Source organism: Microcaecilia unicolor, chromosome 7 (assembly GCF_901765095.1).
Source record: "Microcaecilia unicolor chromosome 7, aMicUni1.1, whole genome shotgun sequence".
Lineage (NCBI taxonomy): Eukaryota > Metazoa > Chordata > Amphibia > Gymnophiona > Siphonopidae > Microcaecilia > Microcaecilia unicolor.
In genome coordinates, this window is record NC_044037.1 from 223,869,863 (window position 1) to 223,892,625 (window position 22,763).

A 22,763-nucleotide genomic window follows, 5' to 3' on the forward strand; every position below is an offset into this window, starting at 1 on the left:
ACAACTTCTGAGGTATATTCAGAATGTTTGTTTTTTAAAGCATAAATTCCATAAAAATGTCAACAGGAAATAGTATAAGTAAGGGACGTTATTCCATTTATGTGTCAGACTATTAAAATGTCTTGGTGACTAGGGTGGGGAAAAGGTTTCCTCACTGTTGTGGGGTGCCAGACTTAAGTCTCCTGATTTTCTGCAAACCCCTTTATCTCTCATTGCCTTAGTTACCCACTTACATTGTAACAGATAGGGACAGGGGGTTGAACCTATGTGTAGTTTAATGTAGAAATACTGGGGAAAGTTTTCAACCAGTTCAGTGATTGGCGGTGTTAGTATTTAACTTTAATCCAGATATTAAGCGTCACTATATGTATAAGCAGTGGTATGGAATATCTGGAAAGTACACTAAAGGTCAGCCGGCCTATACTAAATGCATTAGTTATGTGGATAGCAGCTGGATATTGCAGACTGGATTACTTATGAGCCCTCCTTTTACATGGACAGATTTTTGGCCAGCTAGTGCCTATATAATCTACTAACCTACAAATGCACTTGATCTGCAGCCCCTCCTTACCTCTCTACCCTCATCTCCCCTTACGTTCCTACCCGTAACCTCCGCTCTCAAGACAAATCCTTCCTCTCAGTACCCTTCTCTACCACTGCCAACTCCAGGCTCCGCCCTTTCTGCCTCGCCTCACCCCATGCTTGGAATAAACTCCCTGAGCCCATACGCCAGGCCCCCTCCCTGCCCATCTTCAAATCCTTGCTCAAAGCCCACCTCTTCAATGTCGCCTTCGGCACCTAACCACTACACCTCTATTCAGGAAATCTTGACTGCCCCAACTTGACATTTCATCCTTTAGATTGTAAGCTCCTTCGAGCAGGGACTGTCCTTCTTTGTTAAACTGTACAGTGCTGCGTAACCCTAGTAGCGCTCTAGAAATGTTAAGTAGTAGTAGTATTTGGAAATACATGGCTATGCCAGTTAAACATTCACCAGCCATCGACAGACATATAACTAGCTTTGAGTTGATTTTTAAAATATTAATCAATCCTGCCTAAGTTGGTGTCTGAGAAATGTGTATTTAGGAGTTAATTTTAGAATGAATTGCATAAGTGGACGAATCCTATACATCCCTTTAGAGAGGGAAAGTACCTGCAAAGTTTCCCTTTGAAAATCACTGCTTGTGTGCAACAGCAGTGGCAGGCACACACGCATATTCCACCTGCTCTGCATGTTTCTCTGTGTACTTAGCATTTTTGTAAATTAAGGGGCCCTTTTTACTAAGCTGCAGTGGAATGACCTGTGTAAGGACCACTTTTTACTGCAGTTTCCCCTCAGCTTGTAAACCCCACACTCTGCCCAGCTCTACCACTTCGAATGCCTACTTTTATACATAAAAGTATATGGAGAACTGCTCTCTACATATACTTAGCACAAATATTGCATCATGTGCTACATGTAACACTGTCTTTTCCCCACACACCAAGGTTTTCTGAAGTTACCCTTTCTGTTGTTGTGCCACTTCTAGACCGGAAATCTTTCATTTCTATTTCCTTTTGTTTGAGGACACAGAAATAGGGAAGCACTCTAGTGGTATTGAAGATCCAACATTTCTTAGCAGTTTAACCAGACTAAAAAGTGTCGGTTTTTTTTTTATAATTTACCAGCTTTTTAATATTTAGAATTAGAGGTCCAAATGTTACTTGAATAGTTTGGGTATTTGCTGGTGAGGGCATCCTTAAGGTAGATACAAGACAACATGCTTGCCCCAACAGCCATTCTAGGAAGGGAAGGGAAAGAGGATGGGATTTGAAATACTGCCTTTTTACGTGTACAATCAAAGTGGTTTGTATATTACATACAGATATGTATTTTGTATCTGGAGCAATGGAGGGTTAAGTGACTTGCATAGTCACAAGGAACTGTAGGGGGAATTGAACCTGGTTCTCAGGTCACTGCACTAATCATTAGATTACCCTTCAGTTATACCTTCTCTTTCTGCTGCTGGCTTTATAGTTATCTGGTGGGATTTCAGAGCTATTGGTTAGGAGTCGGACCAGTATACTAATTTTGCTTATGATCTGACCTTGATTTACTGCCAAGTCTCCAGTGGAGCAGAAAGGTTAACGTATAGTCCTGCTGCTTTTGTTGAACCACAAGTAATGGGTAAGATGAGCATGCTCATGCCTTGCGGTGTTGATAGTTAAATGCACTATTTTTATTTTTCACTAACATTGTAGTTTTCTCTGATACCGTAGCTTCCTTTCCATGTGTTTCACTGTTTGACGCATAATCTAGCATTCATGGTTTAGTAATTTTTATTTCACGTGCACAATATGTGTATTTATATAATAACCTCTAAATATAAAACTGGGAATTTCAAACCGTCTCAACTCAAATTCTAAATACCAGAAAAAGTTTGAAATTATAGTTTTGTGGGTGTCTCACCTTGTAATTGTAAGGTTTCACAACTGGAATCATTTCTAATAAATCAACAGGGAACCTCAAACCTCCTAATAGGGAACATACTGCAAAAAGGGATGGTGTCAACATTTCAGATTAAACAGACTAAACAGCGTGGCGATTTCCCCAACTACACTACCATCAGCCTGGATTTACATAACTAACCTAGCCTGGAGTTATAAACAAGAAGATAAGTGACTGTGATTTTTTGAGAGACATTGATTGGATATTTTTTCCTTCACATTTTGAGAAACTGGGCGGTTAGCTTTGTTAGTTTTAAACATTATGGGTACAGGCTTTAAATTGATGTGTGGGTTTGGGGTTCTTTAAGATTCATTACCGGTTTGGTGGTTTTGAGGGGAGGTGTTTCATCTTGTTAATTTCTATAATTAGTGAAGGAGAGGGAGAGTTTTTATACCATCCGTTTTTCTCATGTATTCATGAGTTTTTGCATTTGGTTTTTCTCTCTCTTATTCTCCTCACTGGAACCAGTGATAGTATCCTACTCCTTGAGAAAATAGTGGATGGTGCAATTTTTGCAGTATGTTCCCTATTAGGAGGTTTGAGGTTCCCTGTTGATTTATTAGAAATGATTCCGGTTGTGTAATCTTAGAATTACAAGATGAGACACCCACAAAACTATAATTTCAAACTTTTTTTCTGGTATTTTGTATTTATATAATGCCATAGCACAGATAAATATCAGCTCTAAGTTTGAGAGTTTAGGGTTTCACACTGTTTATCACTAGTGTATTCTGATATTTATTACATGGCTAAACATTGGGCTGCACTATTTTCCATTTGTTATTGTTTACACACAGCACACACCCTTTGGTTTGAAGTATTCTTTCCTTTTTCTTGAAGTATTTTGCGTTTGTACATTTACCTGGAAGCTGTTAGCTGTTCTACAGTGTGGACATCCTTGAGAGGTATCTACATCTTCTCAATTTCCTTGAGTTCCACCTATCTTAACGGAGTACTATAAGGAGAATTGCTACTTAAATTTTTTTTTTTAATATGTGTTATGTGCATTATGATGGGTGAACAATTCATATGGATGTGTTCTTTTTCTTTGGAATTTTTTGTTGGTTCCTTTAAACTCTCACAGAAAACCTGTATTTTTAGTTTTATATTTAGATATTTTTCAAACATGTTAGGGCTATGTTTACTAAGCGGTGCTGTGGGCTCGTTAGCATTTTTTAAACGCGCGTATATGGTGTGCGCGCATTAAATGCTAACGCGCCCATAGAAATGTATAGGCACGTTAGCGTTTAACGTGTCTGAAATTTACAGACGCGTTAAAAACGCTAACACACCTTAGTAAACATACCCCTTAGTTTTTTATGAAAAGCGGTTTTATATAGATGTGCTCTTTCTCTTTGTAATGTTATTTTATTGTTCTCCTTTAGTAGCCTATACTTTCAGTTCCATTTTTTTAGATACATATGTTAGATGTTTTCATATTTGGTGTATTTGATTGTCTTTTTGCATCCAATATAGCAAGTTTTTGATTTTCATTGTTTAGACTCCTGAGACAGGACAGTTTGGCTGAAACATGGCTTGTGTCGAGTTCTAGATGTTTTTAATGAACTTGCTATTACCCTTTTGATACGTCATCAGAGACTTTTTTTTTTGTCCTTTCGCTGTGTTTTGTGTGTGGATCTTAACTCTTCATGCTAAGAGCAGGGCACCACTGTGATGTCTGTCTTATCCACAGTGATGCTAAACAGCTTCAGGTTTTTTTTTTTCACAGTTCTGCTGGCTAGTCTAAAGGTGAATTGGCCAGTCTGAATGGCAAATTGTCAGTTCTCTGGTGAATCCATTCCCTGTCATGTATCTGTGGAAGAGGTTTTAAATTGGCTGCTTTTTGTTTTTTTGCTTTTTGGTGTCATCTAATTAGATAATGAGCTGTTAGTCTGTTTCTTCCTTGTAATTTTCATTCCATCAGCATTGGGGTAAAGCTTTTCTGCATAACATCTGGATTTTCTGGAAGAATTAAGCCATATGCTTGAGAGGTGTGAATCATTGTGATTAGCAGAGCTTGTACAAACCTGTTTGTGTACGTCACGGACCCTATCCTTAAGTCTTATTCCTATATCAGATAAAATCCTAATAGCAGTGGAGCTTACAGTACAGGGCTATAATCCGTTGGACTCTAGGGTTCAGTAGCTGAAATGAAACAGACTTGTGCACACATACCGTCTCTTCCCCCTTCTCTCCAAGGTCATCCCAAAACTACTCAAGTGACTTCACAGAAGGGGGTTGGAAATGTATTTGTACTTCAGTAAACAGCTGACTGTGGGTATAAAGCTGCCTGTTGTTCCTTTTCAGATCCTCAGACAATGAATTGCGTTGGAAAGATCTACTAGAGGAATATGATGGGCTCTTCCAACATGTCCTTATGGAACTCCTCCCTGAACAATATAACTCGTTCCTTTGCTGGGGAACTGGACTATAAGTCGTATGGCTCAGTTGATCCTCCTTGTGTGTCCATAAACAAACTTTTCCCCGCTCTGCTGGAATGTTTTGGCATAATTCTGTGCGGCTATATTGCTGGCCGAACAAACATCATTACAGTGACACAGGCCAAAGGACTGGGCAATTTTGTTTCTCGCTTCGCGCTTCCAGCTTTAATATTCAAAAATATGGTGGTGCTAGATTTCTCCAATGTGAACTGGTCCTTCCTTTACAGTATCCTTGTCGCCAAAGCCGCTGTGTTTTTAATAGTATGCGTTCTCACTTTGCTAGTGGCCAGCCCTGAGAGCCGGTTCAGCAAAGCGGGCCTCTTCTCCATTTTTGCAACGCAGAGCAATGATTTTGCTCTGGGATATCCCATAGGTAAGAAGTCTCTTTATGGTCTATTTTGTTTTTTTCACTGTGGCTTTTTTGTATGCATTATGAATATGAAAATTATAGTGTACCTTCTGATAGAGGGATTTTGCAGCAGGAATTCTGTGTACCGCATTGGCTTAAGGATATGCACCTGGTACATTTAGGAGATTGTGTACTAATGCACATGTTATCTGCCACAGGGCTCATAGGAGTAAAATGGGGGCCCTATGGCAGTGCGCGCTGTCACGGCTGAGGCCGTGCCTTTATGTCCAGACCTTCTGATTCTCTGTATCTGGCTCTGTGACCCCTCCAGACTCTTTCCCTGCTGTTGATGTTCCTGCTAGCCAAGCCTTGCTTTGGTCTCTCTGCTTCCAAGCTTCATCGCCCAGTGTGACATCAGCCATCTCCTTTATAAGGACCTGGGGAACTTTTCTGGGTGGCCTTTGCAACAGGCCTATTTCCCTTTTCTTGTTATAGTTGTAACTGTGTTTGATTCTGAGGGAACTGGTTATCTTGTTAGCTGTACCTCAGTGCACAGCCTTGAGTTCTGTTCCTGCTCTCTGTTTAAGCCAAGCTCTATTCCTACTTTCTGTAAGCCCAGTTCTGTTTCCCTGTGTGTGCTTCTGGTTTGAACCTGAATGGATTCTTTCATGTTAGCTTTGTTTTCAAGCTCTGCCTGTACTGTTCTGGGTGTGTGTAGTTCTTGTCAGTTTGTTCTGAAAGTCTGTAGTGCCTGCCTCGTCACTGATTATTTTACTGCTGTGCAGCTGTGTCTGCTGCCTCTCCGTCTGTCTTGCCTTTCCCTTCCCAGCTGTGGATGCTGGTAAGCACATTGCTTCTTTGTTTGTTAGTCTTCCCTGTAGCCTGCTTTAACTCTTTGTGTGCAGTGTTTATCCTTTGGCTCTGGTGTGCTCTGTCCCTTTCCTGACTTTTGTAGTTAGAAGCAGCTTTTTCCATTTAGTTTGCTTTAACCCCTTCTCTGCTGTGTTTGTTACCTGGCATTTTTGAGCACTACTACTTTGCTGACTTATGTATTAGAAGCAACCTTTCTTTTTAGCCTTCTTTAACTCTTGTCTGCTGTGTTTGCTTCCTGGCTCTGTGAGCTCTTCTTGTCTGACTTATGTATGTAAAGCAGCCTTTCCCTTTTGGTCTGTTTTCCCCCTTTGTCTCTAGTCTCTATTACTTGACTCTGTGGCCCTGCCTTGAGTTGCTTTTGTGTGTTTTTCCTTTACCTTAGAATGGCCGTTTGGCCCTATCTTGAGTTACTTATCTGTATACTTTCTGTTTGAGTGAGTTGCTCTTCTGTTTAGCTATGACTACTAGCGCAGCCCTGAACCAGCCTTTGTGTGGCACGAGTGGGTTGTTCTTCTGTTTAGCTGTGGCAACTAGCACAGCCCTGAGTGTCCTCTCTGTGAGGTTTCTAATTGAGTGTGAGTAGGTGGTTCTTCTGTTTAGCTGTGTGTTCTAGCTCAGCCTTGAGCTGCCTCTCTGTGTGATTCCCGTTTGAGTTAGTTAAGCCTATTCATCCGTATAGGTGTGGTTCTAAGCACAGCCCTGAACTATATCCCTGTGTGGATTCCCCTTCAGTCTCTTTGTGCTTGTGTGTAGGATCTTTTGACTGCCTGTTTGTGGCTCTGTTATGTGCAGTATGTGTGCACTTCTTGGGTAGTATCTACTCGGGGGATTCTGTTTTTTCTTTTCCCTTCCCTCTGGCATGGGTGGGTTCCAGTTCGGCCTTGCGGCCCTTATGAGTGTCCTTCCTTTGTTCCTGATTCCTGCTTTTGTCAAGCTCCGTTCTTGGTTCTTGCTTAGCTAGGCTCTGTTTCTTCCCTGCCTTGAGTGTGCATTGTCTATTGCTGTGTCTTGTCTGGCTCACCTCTGCTTTGTACCTTCTCAGAGGACTTGTCGGTTGCAGCCTGGCTGCTGTCCAAGGGCTCACCATCTCTGTATCCATGACACTTGCTAACTATTTGTAAATGACCAACTTAGTTTTTCTTATTTTCTCATACGCTAAAAACGATGGTAGAAACCTGAGTGAAAGTATAAATGTGGGGGTTTTAATATAGATGATATAAAGTTACAATCCTTTCAGTATAACATGGCATTCACTTTTATACACTACCTTCTTATACCAAGAGTTTGGAAGCAGTTCATCCAGAATATAAGTGCAAAAGCAAACATTAAGAGTAGTTGTGTGCTCCGGGAAGAAGTATGGGCGGAGTTGCACTTTATACACATGTATTTTATTTGAAATCCCTTTTATTGAGTGCATAACAAAAGCACCATGCCATGAACAACAATGCCAGAGATGTTCTAGATCAGATTTCAGGAAGTATAACTTGAGAAAACACACTCATTTTTTGAATAGAAAATTCTTCCCCCCCCCCCCCCCCCATTGTCCCACCCCCTCTCCTGGAGACAAGCCAGTCTTAGTCGCCTCTATAAAAAAAAAAGCGTCCTCAACATGTTTGTGGCAGTAAATGGGAATCAGTTGTCACTGGAGTCGCTTGTTGCTCTTTGCCACCCGCTGCCACCTTGGCCGCCTTTCCTTGCGCCGCAAGGACGGCAGGCGCCAGTGAATGGTTGACCCCTCCGGCACACTCTCCAGTAAAATCACCTTATCTTCTGACACAGATTGCACTTGATGCATTTTGCCTTCTTTATAAAATACTAGGGTGAAAGGGTGCCACCATTTGTATCTGATACCCTGCTCTCTTAATAGTACTGTGAGGGGACGTAGTTCAAACCACCTGTGAAGCATTGCCCTAACCAGATCCTAATAGACTTCGACATTGTAAGAGTCCCATTGAAGTTTCTCTGCCTGCCATGCTGTGCGCAGCATGTGCTCCTTGAGCTGGTAGTCATAAAAACAAGCTATAATGTCTTTGGACTTTGGTCTAGTTAGGATTACCGAAACTTGGTTACATTCAAATAACGATCATACGTCCACGGGGTTATAAGACCTGGATTGACCACTGTTAGAAACAAGCTACTGGGCTGGATGGATCATTAGTCTGACCCAATATGGCATTATGTTCTTATGAACAACAGTTCTCGGTGGGCCTGCTCTGTCTTACTGCTACCCTTTACTGCCTAGTGGGTAATATAATATAATTGAGAATATTTTTAAAAGTATATATTTTTTGTGCCTTCATGTGTTCTTTTTTCTTTTATTTAACCCTGTTCATCGTTGGGGTTCCTTTTTTACCCCTTTCTCTTATGGTTTAGGTTCTTTTTGCCCTTTTAAAAGTTTCCTTTGTTTTTATCATGCTCGGTAGGCTGCACTTAGGCCTGAGCTCTGGTCGTGCTTTCCGCTCTCTCTCTTTTTTTTTTTTTTTTTTTGCATCATCGAGTCCTTTGATTTGACCACAGCTGTTTTTCCTTTTCATGTCTTTGAAGGTTCCTGGTGGCTTGCCTTGTACTTGAGAAGCATTGGTGCTGGTAGGAAGCTCTCCCTCTGTGCAAGAGGTGCCGATGCATGGATCTCCATGCAGCCAGGACCAGTTTAGCAGCCTGTGTTTACACTGACACCCACCCTTTCCCGATGTCAGCCCTTGATGAGCACCTCCAGGCCTTGCTCCCTGAGCTTTTGACGGGGCTACTAAAACAGAGTGCATCGACATCTGGGGTGCTTGAAGGGCTTGACAACGTGTACTAGCCCACATCCAAGGGGCTAGATTAACACGGAGTCTTTCACAGACTCTTTGGCAAGTCTTGATGGAGCCTTGCAAGACTTGAGGAGACAGTTGTCAGACCCTTCAGCAAAGGTTAGAAGCCCTTCAGGATCAGGGAAAACGTACTGTCCTGCCTTGAGACTTGTGTACTCTATTACCATAGAAAGTTGCAATGTTGTAGGAAACTAATGTAGTTCAGGCTTTGGTTCTGGCTTCATTCCAGTATGTAACCACCTGACTGCTCAAACTAAACTTCATATTCAGCTTACTCATGAAGAAAGGTATGGTATGGGTCACTCCCTTTTTAGAACATTTTCGCATCCTGTTCAAACTTCTTCTACTAACCTATAAATGTACTCACTCTGCTGCTCCCCAGTATCTCTCCACACTCATCCTTCCCTACACCCCTTCCCGTGCACTCCGCTCCATGGATAAATCCTTCTTATCTGTTCCCTTCTCCACTACTGCCAACTCCAGACTTCGCGCCTTCTGTCTCGCTGCACCCTACGCCTGGAATAAACTTCCTGAGCCCCTACGTCTTGCCCCATCCTTGGCCACCTTTAAATCTAGACTGAAAGCCCACCTCTTTAACATTGCTTTTGACTCGTAACCACTCGCCTCCACCTACCCTCCTCTCCTCCTTCCTGTACACATTAATTGATTTGATTGCTTACTTTATTTTTTGTCTATTAGATTGTAAGCTCTTTGAGCAGGGACTGTCTGTCTTCTATGTTTGTGCAGCGCTGCGTACGCCTTGTAGCGCTATAGAAATGCTAAATAGTAGTAGTAGTAGTAGAATAGTACTGACCTGATCAAGCTCAGATGACTGAGAATTACATAGTGAGCCTTCGCCAAGGCCATCAAACAGTACAAGAATACACTATAATGCACAGTGCTAGTGATCACGACTGGAATGAACTGAGCCTCCAGGCCCACTTCTGGGGAATGACAAGGTTGGAGAAAGAGACAGATTGGAGCTGTTGTCAAGGATTTCTTTACTTCTGTGGAAAGGAAATAAAAGGGAATTTAAAAAAATAAAGTATTAGCTAATTATTAGAGCCCAATGAAATTTAGTGGCTCTTAGAAAACTGACAGGGGGGTGAATGCCTGAAAACTTGGTTGTGCCTAGGGTCTGTTAGATAATTTTTGGAGTTAAGAAAAACGTGATTCGGATTTTAAAATATAAAATGGGAATATTTGGGAGGGCTAGCCAGGACAAAACTGATCTATTTGTTTTAGAAGGTTAATTAGAAAAATGGTATTTTGAGGCGGTAATACCATTTTTCTAATTAACCTTCTAAAACTCCAAAAATTATCCATAAGGAGAGCCAGGCAAACTGTTGTTAGTTCTGCGGTGGTCAGTAGAACACAGATTTTGTGCCAGAGTCCCTTCATGGGCTTTTGGAAGTGAAGACTGTGATGTTGAAGCTGTTTTCTAATATTTCCTTAATTGAGTTGCATTCTTAATTAGGCACAGCTTGAAGGAGAAAGGGGTGTGTTGGACTTCTTAAGGTTGGGATTAATGTAGTGGTTCTCGGCTTTGTCCTTTTGGCTTCTGTAGCAGACTAGTTTTTCAAGATTTCCACGATGATTTTTTGTTTAGGTTGAAGAAGCTGGTGGGTATATGTAGATAGCACATTGATTCTGGATAGTGTTAAGATCAGAATGGTTCAGGGACTGGAAATGAGAAGGTGTGAGCTAAAGAGATGCACAGCCCTGGTCTATGAATGGTACCCATTAGGAATATTTGTTTGGTCTCAGACTGGGATTAAATTGCATAGCTAGGTTACCTGGTAAACTAGACATCTTTATGCTCCTCAAGGACCAATTAATCTAACGAGAGAAGGTATTTAGGTTGCTGCACAGTGGGAGTCTTGGCTATCCCATTGCTGTAAGTCAGGAGCACACAAATCCAGTCCTGGAGAACCACAAATAGGCCAATTTTGAACACAACCAAAATAAAAGCCTGTCAACAGCAGTTCTACTGCTTGTTTCTGGTGTCTGTCCTTCATATATTATTGTATTCAAATGTGAAAGGAGAGTTGGCTTTACCGTATTACTGGAAATTATAGTTTAATGGCAGAGGTATAACAGCAGCTGTCACAAAGATGGATAGGGAAGAGAAGTTGAGATTCTGGTCCAAATATTGAGTAAGCTTAGAGAGGTTATTCATGAGAGATTTGCATGCACTGCCTCCACTGTATGCAGATATATCTCATGCATATTTATTAGGGTAGCCTGGAAAGGTAACTGATGTGCGGCTTTCCAGGACTGCAGTTGACACCCCTGACTTAGATGGTAAAAAATAAAAATAAACTGTGTGCATTTAGATCCTTGGTAAAATTTACTGAGTTCCAAATAGCAAATGATGCTTAAAGGAAATTGCATGCAAATGAACTGCTTGCTATTGCAGCAAGCAGCTCGTTGGGGAAAGCGCCTAGCACATGTGTAGAACAGTCACTTTCGAAACGTCTATGTATGTGTACACCCAGTTACTGCGTGTGCTGTGGATGCGGCTATACAGCGTTCATGGCGACTTTTAGTTTCTTTTTGTAAGATTCCATGACGACTCACGACTTACAAATCTAAAACCCTTCTCCCTGCACCATCACCTCATCCATGCATTGAGACTCCGGAGCTCTGCCTGTCTTTTGGGCCCTGAACGGGGAGCACTTCTGAAAATGCTACCCTAGAGGTTCTGGATTTAAGCTTTCTACCTAAATTTGGCTTTCAGGACCTCCCTCCCACATTTTCCTATGTCACTGGTATCCACGTGTACCAAGACAGCCGGCTCCTCCCCAGCCACTATCTAAAATCCTATGTAGGTGACGCGTGAGTTCCACCACCTTCACACTAGGCAGGCAGGTGAGAAGGTGATCCTCATGTCCAGCAGCCACCCAGCTATCTGAATGCCTAATAATCGAATTACTAACTCTAACCCTTCCCTTCTGGGCAGAAGCTGAGGATATTGCATTCCCTGGTGGGCTGGTCCTGGCTACAGGATTACTTCCAGCTTCACCAGTGTGATGCTCTCCTTTTAGAAGACCTCCCTCCTCCAAGGCAGCACAGGGGCTGCCAGACTGGAGGTGGGACTTCTCTACAACGTCCCTGTAGACTTCCTCTATGTAGCTGTCAGTCCTCCCTCAGCTCCTCCAAGTCTGTTACTCTAGCCTCAAGAGAATGAACTCATTCTCTGAGAGCTAGGAGCTCTGCATTGAGCACACATATATAACCTCTCACCAACTTGGAGATAATCATACTGGATAGCACCCCTTTTACTGTTGGACTGCTGTCTGCATGTTAGTATTATAGAGTTGTTTAATTAAAACTTCTTAAGGTACTAGGGATATCAGTTGACTATAAAGGGCCTTATTATATGGTATAATATGTAACTTATTTATTGTTTGCTTCCCAGAAACTAATTAAATGTAATTAAAACTCTAATGAAACCTCTCCTCTTGTTGTCCTAATTAGAATAATTGACTATAAATGAGTTGAGCTAGAGGTGGGGAGGGGGTGGGAAGAGGACTGAACTAGGCCCTGCTGTGCCTTCTAGAGTCTGTTAATACTGTGGCAGAAAATTCAAGTTTTAGAACTATGTGGAAAAGGCAATGGAGACTGGTTAATAAAGTTTGCTGCTTTAAAAAAAAAAATTCTTTTTATTTTGTGTATCAATAACCTACAGTTCCTCTTTGAAACCCAGTCTTTAAGCTACCAAGCACAGAGAATGTCACTTACCCAGAGAAATGTCCTCTTTTCTCAGAACTTCTCAGAAAGCATCTATTTTTTTTTAATCGGATTAAAAAAATAAATGCCAAAATCTAACAAACCCATCTCCTTCAAGTGAACAAAACATGGCATTCAATTCACCAGAGTCCTCATAAGGTCAGCTGTCTCATGGATGACTTGAAACATCTACATTGCCGATTCACACATAGCCAATTCACACACACAATCATTCTCAGTTTTTGAAAGTGTGATGATCTGCTCTTCTATTTTTATAGGGTCAGTATGTTTGCCCAGTTGACCTCTTTGTGTCTCAATTTTTTAAACTGTGAAATGTGTGGTATCACATCTGCCAACTTCTTTGAATTGAGTAGAATAACCAATGACTGCACATCCTGAAAATGTCCCTGAGGTGGCATTTAATTGAACTGACTGAATTAAAATGGTGAGAATTGATGGAGCACATCCAGATAAGTGCGCATTGTATGTTCTGATGTGTATTTCATGAACGTTGCCAGTCACCAGTCATCATTTCACCTTTCTTGTCTTCTAGTTGAAGCTTTATATCAGTCTACACACCCAGAATACCTGCAGTATATTTATTTGGTGGCCCCGATATCCCTGATGATGCTGAACCCAATAGGATTTATATTCTGTGAAATTCAGAAGTGGAAAGAGAATCCAAATACCTCATACAACAAGACCAAAATAGTGGGGCTGGGGCTTCTTCGTGTCCTGCAGAACCCTGTGGTGTTTATGGTCTTTATCGGAATTGCAGCAAATTATATTCTTGGGCAGAAGATTCCGTCGTACATGGAAAACTTTCTGGACGGGCTTGGAAGCTCCTTTGCTGGCTCAGCTCTGTTTTATCTGGGGCTTACAATGGTGGGGCAGACCAGCAAACTTCAGAAGTCCGGCTTTGTTGCACTAATTCTACTTATCACAGCAAAACTGTAAGTGATCTTCGTCATTCAAATCCATGATAAAGTCTTGTAGAAGATTTAAGTGCCCATTCTATAAGGGGAAATAGATTTCTTATTTCCTAAATACTAGTATATTAGGTAAAATACACAACTAATTTAGGTGCAAGCACTTACACCAGCCATAGATTGAATATTGTGAAAGTAATCTGCATACAGTGAGCCTCAGGGTATGCTAACTTATGTAATATTCATTGTGGATATTCTAGAAATCTTACAGGCTGTAGGGTCCCCAGGACAGGTTTGGGGAACCCTCGGCTACCCCAATCTCGTATCAAAATTTGAAAGCCTTAAGTTAGGGTTAAAAAAAATGACTTAGGGGTTCGCTATGTAAGCCACATTGAGCCTACAAATAGGTGGGAAAATGTGGGATATAAATGTATCAAATAAATAAAATTTCAAAGCATTTAGACTTAAAAGTTCCATAGGTTACTATATAACTAAGTGCTTTGAAAATAAGCCTCCACGTTTAAGTTCTGCTTATTGAATGTGTTCTCTAAGTACTAAAAGCCACATAGTACATCTTACAGTAATTCTATACTTTACAAACCAAAAGAGAATAATGCTATGTGAAAATTTTAAAAGGATAAGATTTAAAGAAACTGAGAGGACAATGGAACAATGACTGACAGAATTGACATAGTGCATCTTGCCCACAGAAGCACAAAGATCTTTTCCATTCACTATAGGGAGAAAGCGTCTATATATTCATCAGTACCAGATAAGCCCAGGAAATATGGGTTTATGCCAATCTTCCAAGCTGAAACAATTGAGTATTCTATCTCCAACAGGTGGTAGATAATTGACTGTGCAGCTCTAAGATTGACATTCAGACTTCTGAACTGGTTGGTGACTGGTTTTCTGAAGTTAGGGGTTTGTACAGCCTTATCATTGGAATTGGCTGCTGCCTGAATTCAGGTCCTTGGGGAATACCTGGTGGTGCCAGGTCCATCCCCCTTCCACAGGCTAACTGGGTTTCTTCTGCCTCCATCAGTTGCTGGCAAGCATACCAGTTTTGGACAGAAAGAGCTTTGGGTTAATTTGGAGCCTACCGGTAAGATTTAACTGTGCCTGAATGAGAGGGTTGTTTGGATATCTCAGCTTCATCTATGGCTGCACCAGCAGAATCTGTTTTAAAAATGCTTCCGCTGTGGAGCATACCGGTCATCATAGAGTGCCTGCTTTTCTCGTTGCGTAAATAAGCAGGGAAGAGACACTCCCAAAGAGCGGACCTATAGTTTCTCTTTAGGCTTCTGACAGGAAGGGCATTGGGTATCTAAAGTGTAAGCTTCACCGAATGTTAATTCCCCAGGCTTTTTTTCAAGCACTGGCCATGCAGATGGTGGGGTTTGGGGCGGACTATATGGTTATGAGAGGGGACTTTAACCAGATGCAGGATACTGTTTTAGACAGGCAGTCAGCAGGTTCTCAGCAGCACACTAAGTCCAGCGGTGTTGCTTCCAGTGTGGCGAGGCTGATCCTGGTGGATCCCTGGCGTATGCTGCGCCCTACTGAGAGGGGCTTCACTTTTTATTCACCCATTAATTGTTCCTGTTCTCAAATTAATTTGTTTTTTAGTTTCCTTGGCTCTTTTACCTTTCCTGCAGGACTGTCATTCATGGGATTGTTTTTTCTGATCATGCAGCGATGTCATTACAGGTGGATGGGTTTTCTTCCCATATGTCTCGGCCTTTTTGGTGGTTTCCTACTGTGTTGCAGGATGGGGCATTCACTGAGGTGATCGTCTGCTACAGAAAGCTATTTTTCTCGGAACCTGCTGGCTGGCTATAGTCCTCGGGTATGGTGAGAGGCTTATAAGGCCACTATTAAGGGAGTCATTGATTCCTATAAAACTGGAAAAACAAGGGATAGGAGGAAGGAGTTGGGAAGAATGGAGAAGGAAGTTCTGTAGCTAGAGCAGTGTTGTGTGGAGGCCTTCTGGTCTGACACATTCTCAGCTTCAAAAGGCCAAATATGTTTATAGGACCCTGTTAAGCAAGGAGCTGAGTAATCTACATGCATAGATCATTGTAGTATTCAGAAAATAATAAATCGGGGCATCTGCTGGTACAGTACCTGAAGTGGATATGTAAAGGTGGGGTGTCTCAGGTGGTGGTGGATGAGTTGGGGGAGGGGGTATATTGTTTCTGAGTTTTGACCCTTTTACAAGATGACATATGCCTTGGAGGTAGTCTTTTTTTTTTTTTTTTTTTGTCCTGTTGTCTGTGGATGTGGTTTTTACCAGTTGATGCATCCAGTGCTGACGGCATAGCAAAAGAGGGAGCTTGCGACCTATAAGACCCCTCTGGGTGTTGTCATGGGAGAATGGACTGAAGGAGTTTTATTTGGCCTTCCAGGACTTTAGTCCCTTCTTGGGACAGTATTACCGAGCCCTGTTGAGGGAAATGGAGTCATTTGGGGAGTTGCAGATTGTGGTAATCCCTAAGCCAGGGTGTGATCATTCTAAGGTAGAGAATTACAGACCTGTTTCTCTAATCGATGTGGATTGCAAGGTTTGTGAAAATCTTGCAGGTGAGGCTTTCTAGGTATGTCTAGCTTGGTTCATCGGGATCGAGTGGTTTTATCTTTGGGGAGGTATTTTATGGACAACGCATGTAGACTTTGGAATGTTCTTTCTCTAGCCCATAGTCAGCCATAGCTTGTAGTGCTGTCGTTGAATACGGAGAAAGCCTTTGATCGGATAGAGGTGGCCTTTATGTTCGGAGATTTGGATTGGTTTATTCAGATGGTGGACTTGTATAATTCCTTGCAAGCTCAGGTGCTTGTAAACGGGGTCCTGTCATTAGCGTTTCCTGTTTTTCAGGGAACAAAGCAGGGGTGTTCGCTGTCTCCACTGCTGTTTAATTTGACGTTGGATCTTCTGGCAGTTGCAATATGGGCAAGTAGAGGCATCTTGGGCACAAACAGCGGGATGGTTGAATGTAAGTCCTCTGCTTTTGAGGATGACTTGATTTTTATTTGCTTGTGCAGTCTGCCCAGATTATTTATTTTGATAGGGAAATTCTTGGGAATTTCTGATAGGGGAAATCAGTGGTTATGCCCCTAATTCACCTTATCTTGTTCATGTGCATCTGCAGCACTTGGAGGGTTTTTCTTTGGAGTGGCCCCCTGCAAAGCTGACATATATTTTGGAGTTTGGTTTTGGTTCAACAGTGGACAGTTCACTGGAGTTGAATAGGAAGGTGGTGTTTGAGCTGGTGGCTGAGCCCTGCCACTATTTCCAATGGCTGCAGTTGAGGCATTACCTGAGGGGTTCTAAGTGTATGGAGTGAGTGGCAATGGGGGACATATTTCTGCATAGAGCTTATTGGGTAGTCGAAAAAGGACTTAATGGTTTATCAGAAAGTTAGTTTTGATGCGTGTACTGGTGTCATAGGTGTGGGAACATGATTTGGGGGGGGTGATATTGGTGATGAAGAGTGGAGGACTTTTTGGGGACTGGTCTGCCTACTATGTGGCGTATAGGGCGCTGTGGATGCCTTACAAGGTTTTGAGACTTACAAGAGGAGGGTCTAATTTGTGTTGGTCTTGCAGAACGGGTGTGGACACTTTTTACTACATGTATGAGTGTAGTAATATAATGGGTTTTTGGGGTGTGGTGTGGGCAAGGATCCAGGGGGTGATGCACTTATAAGTGGTTATCCTGAGGTCTGCAGCTTTGCCAAGCTTATTACAAGGAAGTAGAGCCCGGCTATTTGATGTTCTCATGGGTTTGGCCATTCAGCATATTCTGACTGAGTGGAAGGACAGCTCTGTTTTGTCCATGAATGCCTGGTGGATTGGAAACTGTCTGGTGCACAAGTACAAAGGAGTTGCTGCTGTCAAATGAGGCTTTGTACTGGAGTTCCGGAAGGTGTATGCTTTGTTGGACTGGAGTTCCGGAAGGTGTATGCGCCGTTGGATAATTATTACTTGCATAATGTGTATCCTGTGTTAGAATTGCATTATATTCTGTGGGTTTTGCTCAGTGGGGTAGGAGAGAGCGGGTTCTTTGGGTTGTCCCTTCGTTGCTGCCTGGGAGGGGAGCTAAGGGGTGTGTTTGATTAGGTTGTAGAACTTACTTTGTTTGCGCACCATGGTGTTGTGAGCTCTTGTATTTTCAGTTTTGACAAAGGCATTTGTAAAGATATTTTTTTTTTAAAACACAAAAAAAACTGCAAGAATGGCAGCCATCTTAGATTTGCAACCTCTCTCTGCTAATGTTTCTCAGCTAAATGAAGTGCCCCACGGCTCCCCTGCTGAAATTGCAATATTGGCAGCCATCTTATCAGCACTCCCCTGACATGGCTCTTAAAGTAGAAAGAGTTATGTCTGCTTTACATCCTCTTCTGCTGTTTGAAAAGGACAGATTTCAGTAGTCTAAGGTGGATTCTTTAGTCACAGCTGTACTAAGACTACAATTCCTGTGGAAGGTGGTATCACTCTGAGATACTTGCAAGACTGTTAACGTGGGAGCTGCTCTGAAACACTGCTTTGATGTGGATGCCTTTAGGGCTTCAAGCTGCTATTTCTTGCTGTTATGTAGTTCGAGTCTGTCTCTGATCAGACTGTGATCGAGACATTTCTCCAGATATCTCTTCCACACCTTCACAAAAGGCAAACCACCAAGGTGGAGGAACAAAGGACCACTATGAAATCCAAACAGGAGATAGAGTAGGGAAAGTAGTAGTAGGTGAGTCTGCTAACCCAAGACACTCGTATAACAATGGGTTTGCAAAACATTTTATTGGTCATACAGCTAAAACCCGACATGGGACCGTGTTTCGGCATCAAAGCCTGTCAGGGGTCTTCTGCAGTAGTGTCTTTTATATATAAGAATGAAATAGTATAAAATGCACAAAAGTTGTTTTGAAAATATTAAAAAGTTGTATGGCTGATTTTTTTTAAATTTTTTTTATTACATTTATACCCCGCGCTTTCCCACTCATGGCAGGCTCATGTTGAAGATTGTAATGAGTCACTGGGCTGGGTCTCAGTATAAAATAAGTCTCTGCTGAGGTCAGCTGGGTTATTCTCACATTTGTTTTCAAAAATAATATTAAGATTTGAGTGCTGTGGTTTTTTTTACTACATGGGATTTTTGTGCCCCCAATGTGTAATGATAGACCGTTTCAATTAATGGCTTCTGAAGGAGTAGCTATTGGTTAGAGCACTGGGCTAAGATCAGGAAAGCAAAGATTTAAATTGTGCTGATGCTCCTTGTGACTCTGGGCAAGTCACTTCACCCTCTATCTCGGGTAAAAACTTAGAACCTTGTTTACTAAAACTGTGTTGACGTCTTCACACATGTTAATAAAAGCTATTGAGAATGAGGCTTGCGTTAAAATGTATAGCAACTTACATATGCTTAATGCATATTTAATAAGGCTATTATATTGTAAGCCCTGGAGGATAGGGGGAAACCTAATGTACCTTAATGCAACTCACTTTACGCTGCCAGTGAAAAGGTGTGTGCTAAGTCCAAATAAACAATTCCTACAATAAAAACCCTTTAAATATCAAAAAGATACTAAGCAAGTCATTTGAGTGGGCTCTCGTATGTATTTTATTTGTTTATGTTTTGTAATTCACCTAGAACTGTGGATTGTGCAGAATAGTCAGTGTGCGTTTTTCCTGTAAGCAACACTGAAGGTTTTAACTGTTTGAAATGTATACCTAGGATCTAAGTTTTCTTTCAGAGTGGAGAAGTAGCTTAGTGGCTGAAAATAAGGAAACCAGGGGCTGAAATCTCAGACACCTCTTGTAACCTTCAGGAAGCCGTTTCCTTGGCCTATAAGCCCCAGCGGGCAGGGAAATTACCACATTACCTGATTTGTAATTCAACTTGAACTCTTAGATTGAAATACTCAGCTTAACCAAATTGAAAAATCCACATCGGAGCTTGTAGTAACTTTTTCTTGTGCATTTTTTGTTTCAGACTGGTGCTGCCTCTTATTTGTAGAGAAATGGTGGAATTGTTGGATAAGAACAGCAGTGTGGTGAACCGTACCACCTTATCAAATTATGCATTTCTATATGGTGTCTTCCCAGTAGCTCCGTCAGTGGCGATCTTTGCTCACCAATTCAACATGGAAGTAGAGATTGTAGGTGACTAATATTTTGACATGGCATTTCAAGGTTTTTTTTTCTTTGGGGGGGGGGAGGAGGAAGGGTATTTGACATCTGGTAAATTTTGCATGACTTACCTCACTTAGTAAAAGACCACCCTGACCCTTCTTGTGCCCCATTGTGGGAAAACTAATCCATTTCTGTGGGAAGAGAGTCCAAGCTTCTGTTAGCTTCCCGGGGGGTTTGTTGATTTGCTGTTGGCTTTTCTGTTTGTCTTAAGTTTGTTTGTGTTCTTATATATGTTTTTAGTTTATAACTTTTTATGAATGTTTTTGTACTATGCCTTTCCCTTTTTGTAATGACAAGTGAAATATCCAAATGAAATGATATATGTATATTATAGGTAATGTATTTGATATACTGCCTTTCTGTAGTACAACCCAAGCAGTTTACATATTATATACAGGTACCATCTTTCTCTAGTAGGCTGTAATCTTTTCTTCTGACTTTGCCTGTGTGTTATCTTTCGCCTTGGATTCTTGGTCACAGTACAATGTCATCTTTTTATTTCCTGTTCCACACCACTACGTTGGTGCTGGTTGTGCTACCTTGCTTTTGATTTTCTCGTTCTTATGTTTTGTAGGTCACTTCAGGCATGGTGATCAGCACTTTTGTGTCGGCGCCCATTATGTATGTTTCTGCCTGGCTACTGACCATCCCATCCATGGATCCAAAGCCTTTGGTAGCAGCCCTGCAGAATGTTAGCTTTGACATCAGTATCGTCGGCCTGGTCTCCCTGGTTAGTATTCCTGGCCTGTTGTCCTGACTTACTGGTGCTGTGATGCATGTGTCTGTATCTGAAGCGTAGCATGTTTAGCATTGGGCACAGATCACATAGTGGGAGTTGCCATTTCGCTTCTGTAGGTATTAACTAACTTCTGAGGTACTGCTACACTGAAAAGACTAGGTATAAATTAGAAATATTTTAGTTTGTCATGTTGTCCCAATAAGTTGATTGTTTGGGGTCAATTTTCAAACTGCTTTCACACAAAGACAACATATGCTTCATATTTGCAGGCTCTCTAACAGTTCCCAATGCAAAATTACGTGTCCTTTGCTATAAAACTTGTCCCTTGTGCAGAGTATGTGCTCGCTGGCTCCTGCTTTTCCTGCAGGTAGAATTCTTTTGTGTGTGTGTTTTCCAGCTAAAGATTTGGAAGTCCATCTGTTCACCCCCTTCTTCATCCAAGAATTCCTCCTTTCAGTGTGGCTAAACACGCACATTGTAGAGGAATTCAGAATTTTCAGCCACATTGAGGAAAGACGACTTTCTGACAGCTAGTTAGTGGCAAAAACACTTTGGACATTCTCTATTTTCATATGTTTTGAATGTGAGGAATACACGTGGACCATCTAAAAGTGTGTTGGCTGATAATGAATTAATGGTTTATGTAGATACCTCTTCCCTGCGTTACCAGGTCAAAGATTATTTGTTAAAATTGATGTGGGAATACATTCGCGTCCCACCAAAATGTTTAAATAAATCATTTTTCAGACTAGTGAAACAGAGAGCGCTGGGAGAGTTTCCTATCCTTTTTTTCTGTATCAGTGTTTCTCAAACCACTTATGGAGTACCTCTAGCCACATTAGTTTCAGGATTCCTACAGTGAATCTGCCTGAAAGATTTGCAAGTACATCCTCATGCATATTCATTGTGCCTCCAGGACTAGGTGGAGAATTGCTACCGGGGACAAGATTCTCGGTATCTAGCCATTTGTCCTGGAAGTACAACGAATGTGCTTGAGAGAGATGTGTACACTAATCCTGCCAGTATATGGAAACCCTTCTCATGCGTGCGTATTAGAGATCATGAAGATTTCAACAATCTTGAGTTAATGGTCTGTTTTCTTAACAGGCATACAAGTTTGTTCCCACTCTGCTTATTTGGGATAGAGGGTCCATGTTTGAAGGAAGACAACCCAGTCCAAAGAGGAAAAGCAGAATAACAGTTCTAGCATGTGATAGAAACAATCTTTCTCTTGATTTTGAAGTGTGGCACTGAATCTTTTTTTTTTTTTTTTTTTTTGTAGATCTGGTCTCTTGCTGTCCTGGTTTTGAGTAAAAAGTACAAACGCCTTCCCCATATGCTTACATCCAATCTGCTCCTGGCTCAGGTCAGTAGCTGTGATCATTTCTAAATGTTGGTGGGGGGTGGGGGAGGAAACAAATGTTATTTTTAAATTTGGATTGCCTACCTGTGTGCTAAGTCTTGCACAAAGCAATGGAAAGCACTGTTTAACCCACTCTGCAAGTATCCCGCTCTTGAGACTACTTATGCAAAGTGATTTGATTTTGTGTGCTCGATTTGACCACATAAATCATTTGGTTTGAAAAATTGGGAGGACCATTTGCCACATAATGCTTGGCAGGACATCCAAACAGCTGTCTAAAAGTGAAGCATTGAGGAGGGAGAGAGGCAGGGGTGGTGGAGAGTGACTGTACAGTGGTGGAAATAAGTATTTGATCCCTTGCTGATTTTGTAAGTTTGCCCACTGACAAAGACATGAGCAGCCCATAATTGAAGGGTAGGTTATTGGTAACAGTGAGAGATAGCACATCACAAATTAAATCCGGAAAATCACATTGTGGAAAGTATATGAATTTATTTGCATTCTGCAGAGGGAAATAAGTATTTGATCCCCCACCAACCAGTAAGAGATCTGGCCCCTACAGACCAGGTAGATGCTCCAAATCAACTCGTTACCTGCATGACAGACAGCTGTCGGCAATGGTCACCTGTATGAAAGACACCTGTCCACAGACTCAGTGAATCAGTCAGACTCTAACCTCTACAAAATGGCCAAGAGCAAGGAGCTGTCTAAGGATGTCAGGGACAAGATCATACACCTGCACAAGGCTGGAATGGGCTACAAAACCATCAGTAAGACGCTGGGCGAGAAGGAGACAACTGTTGGTGCCATAGTAAGAAAATGGAAGAAGTACAAAATGACTGTCAAT

At 41.7% G+C, this 22,763-nt stretch overlaps 1 protein-coding gene across 6 annotated transcripts in view; it reads left to right on the forward strand.

Moving 5' to 3' along the window:
• GPR155 (G protein-coupled receptor 155) overlaps positions 1-22,763 on the forward strand; it is a 65,240-nt gene that overhangs the window by 629 nt on the left and 41,848 nt on the right. For all 6 annotated transcript variants that reach the window (XM_030209115.1, XM_030209114.1, XM_030209113.1 and 3 more), the window contains exons 2-6: positions 4,796-5,302; positions 13,250-13,649; positions 19,615-19,780; positions 20,389-20,544; positions 21,836-21,919. In XM_030209115.1, the coding sequence (XP_030064975.1) occupies positions 4,840-5,302; positions 13,250-13,649; positions 19,615-19,780; positions 20,389-20,544; positions 21,836-21,919 (1,269 nt within the window). In that variant the 5' untranslated portion in view covers positions 4,796-4,839. The remainder of the gene's footprint in view (positions 1-4,795; positions 5,303-13,249; positions 13,650-19,614; positions 19,781-20,388; positions 20,545-21,835; positions 21,920-22,763) is intronic.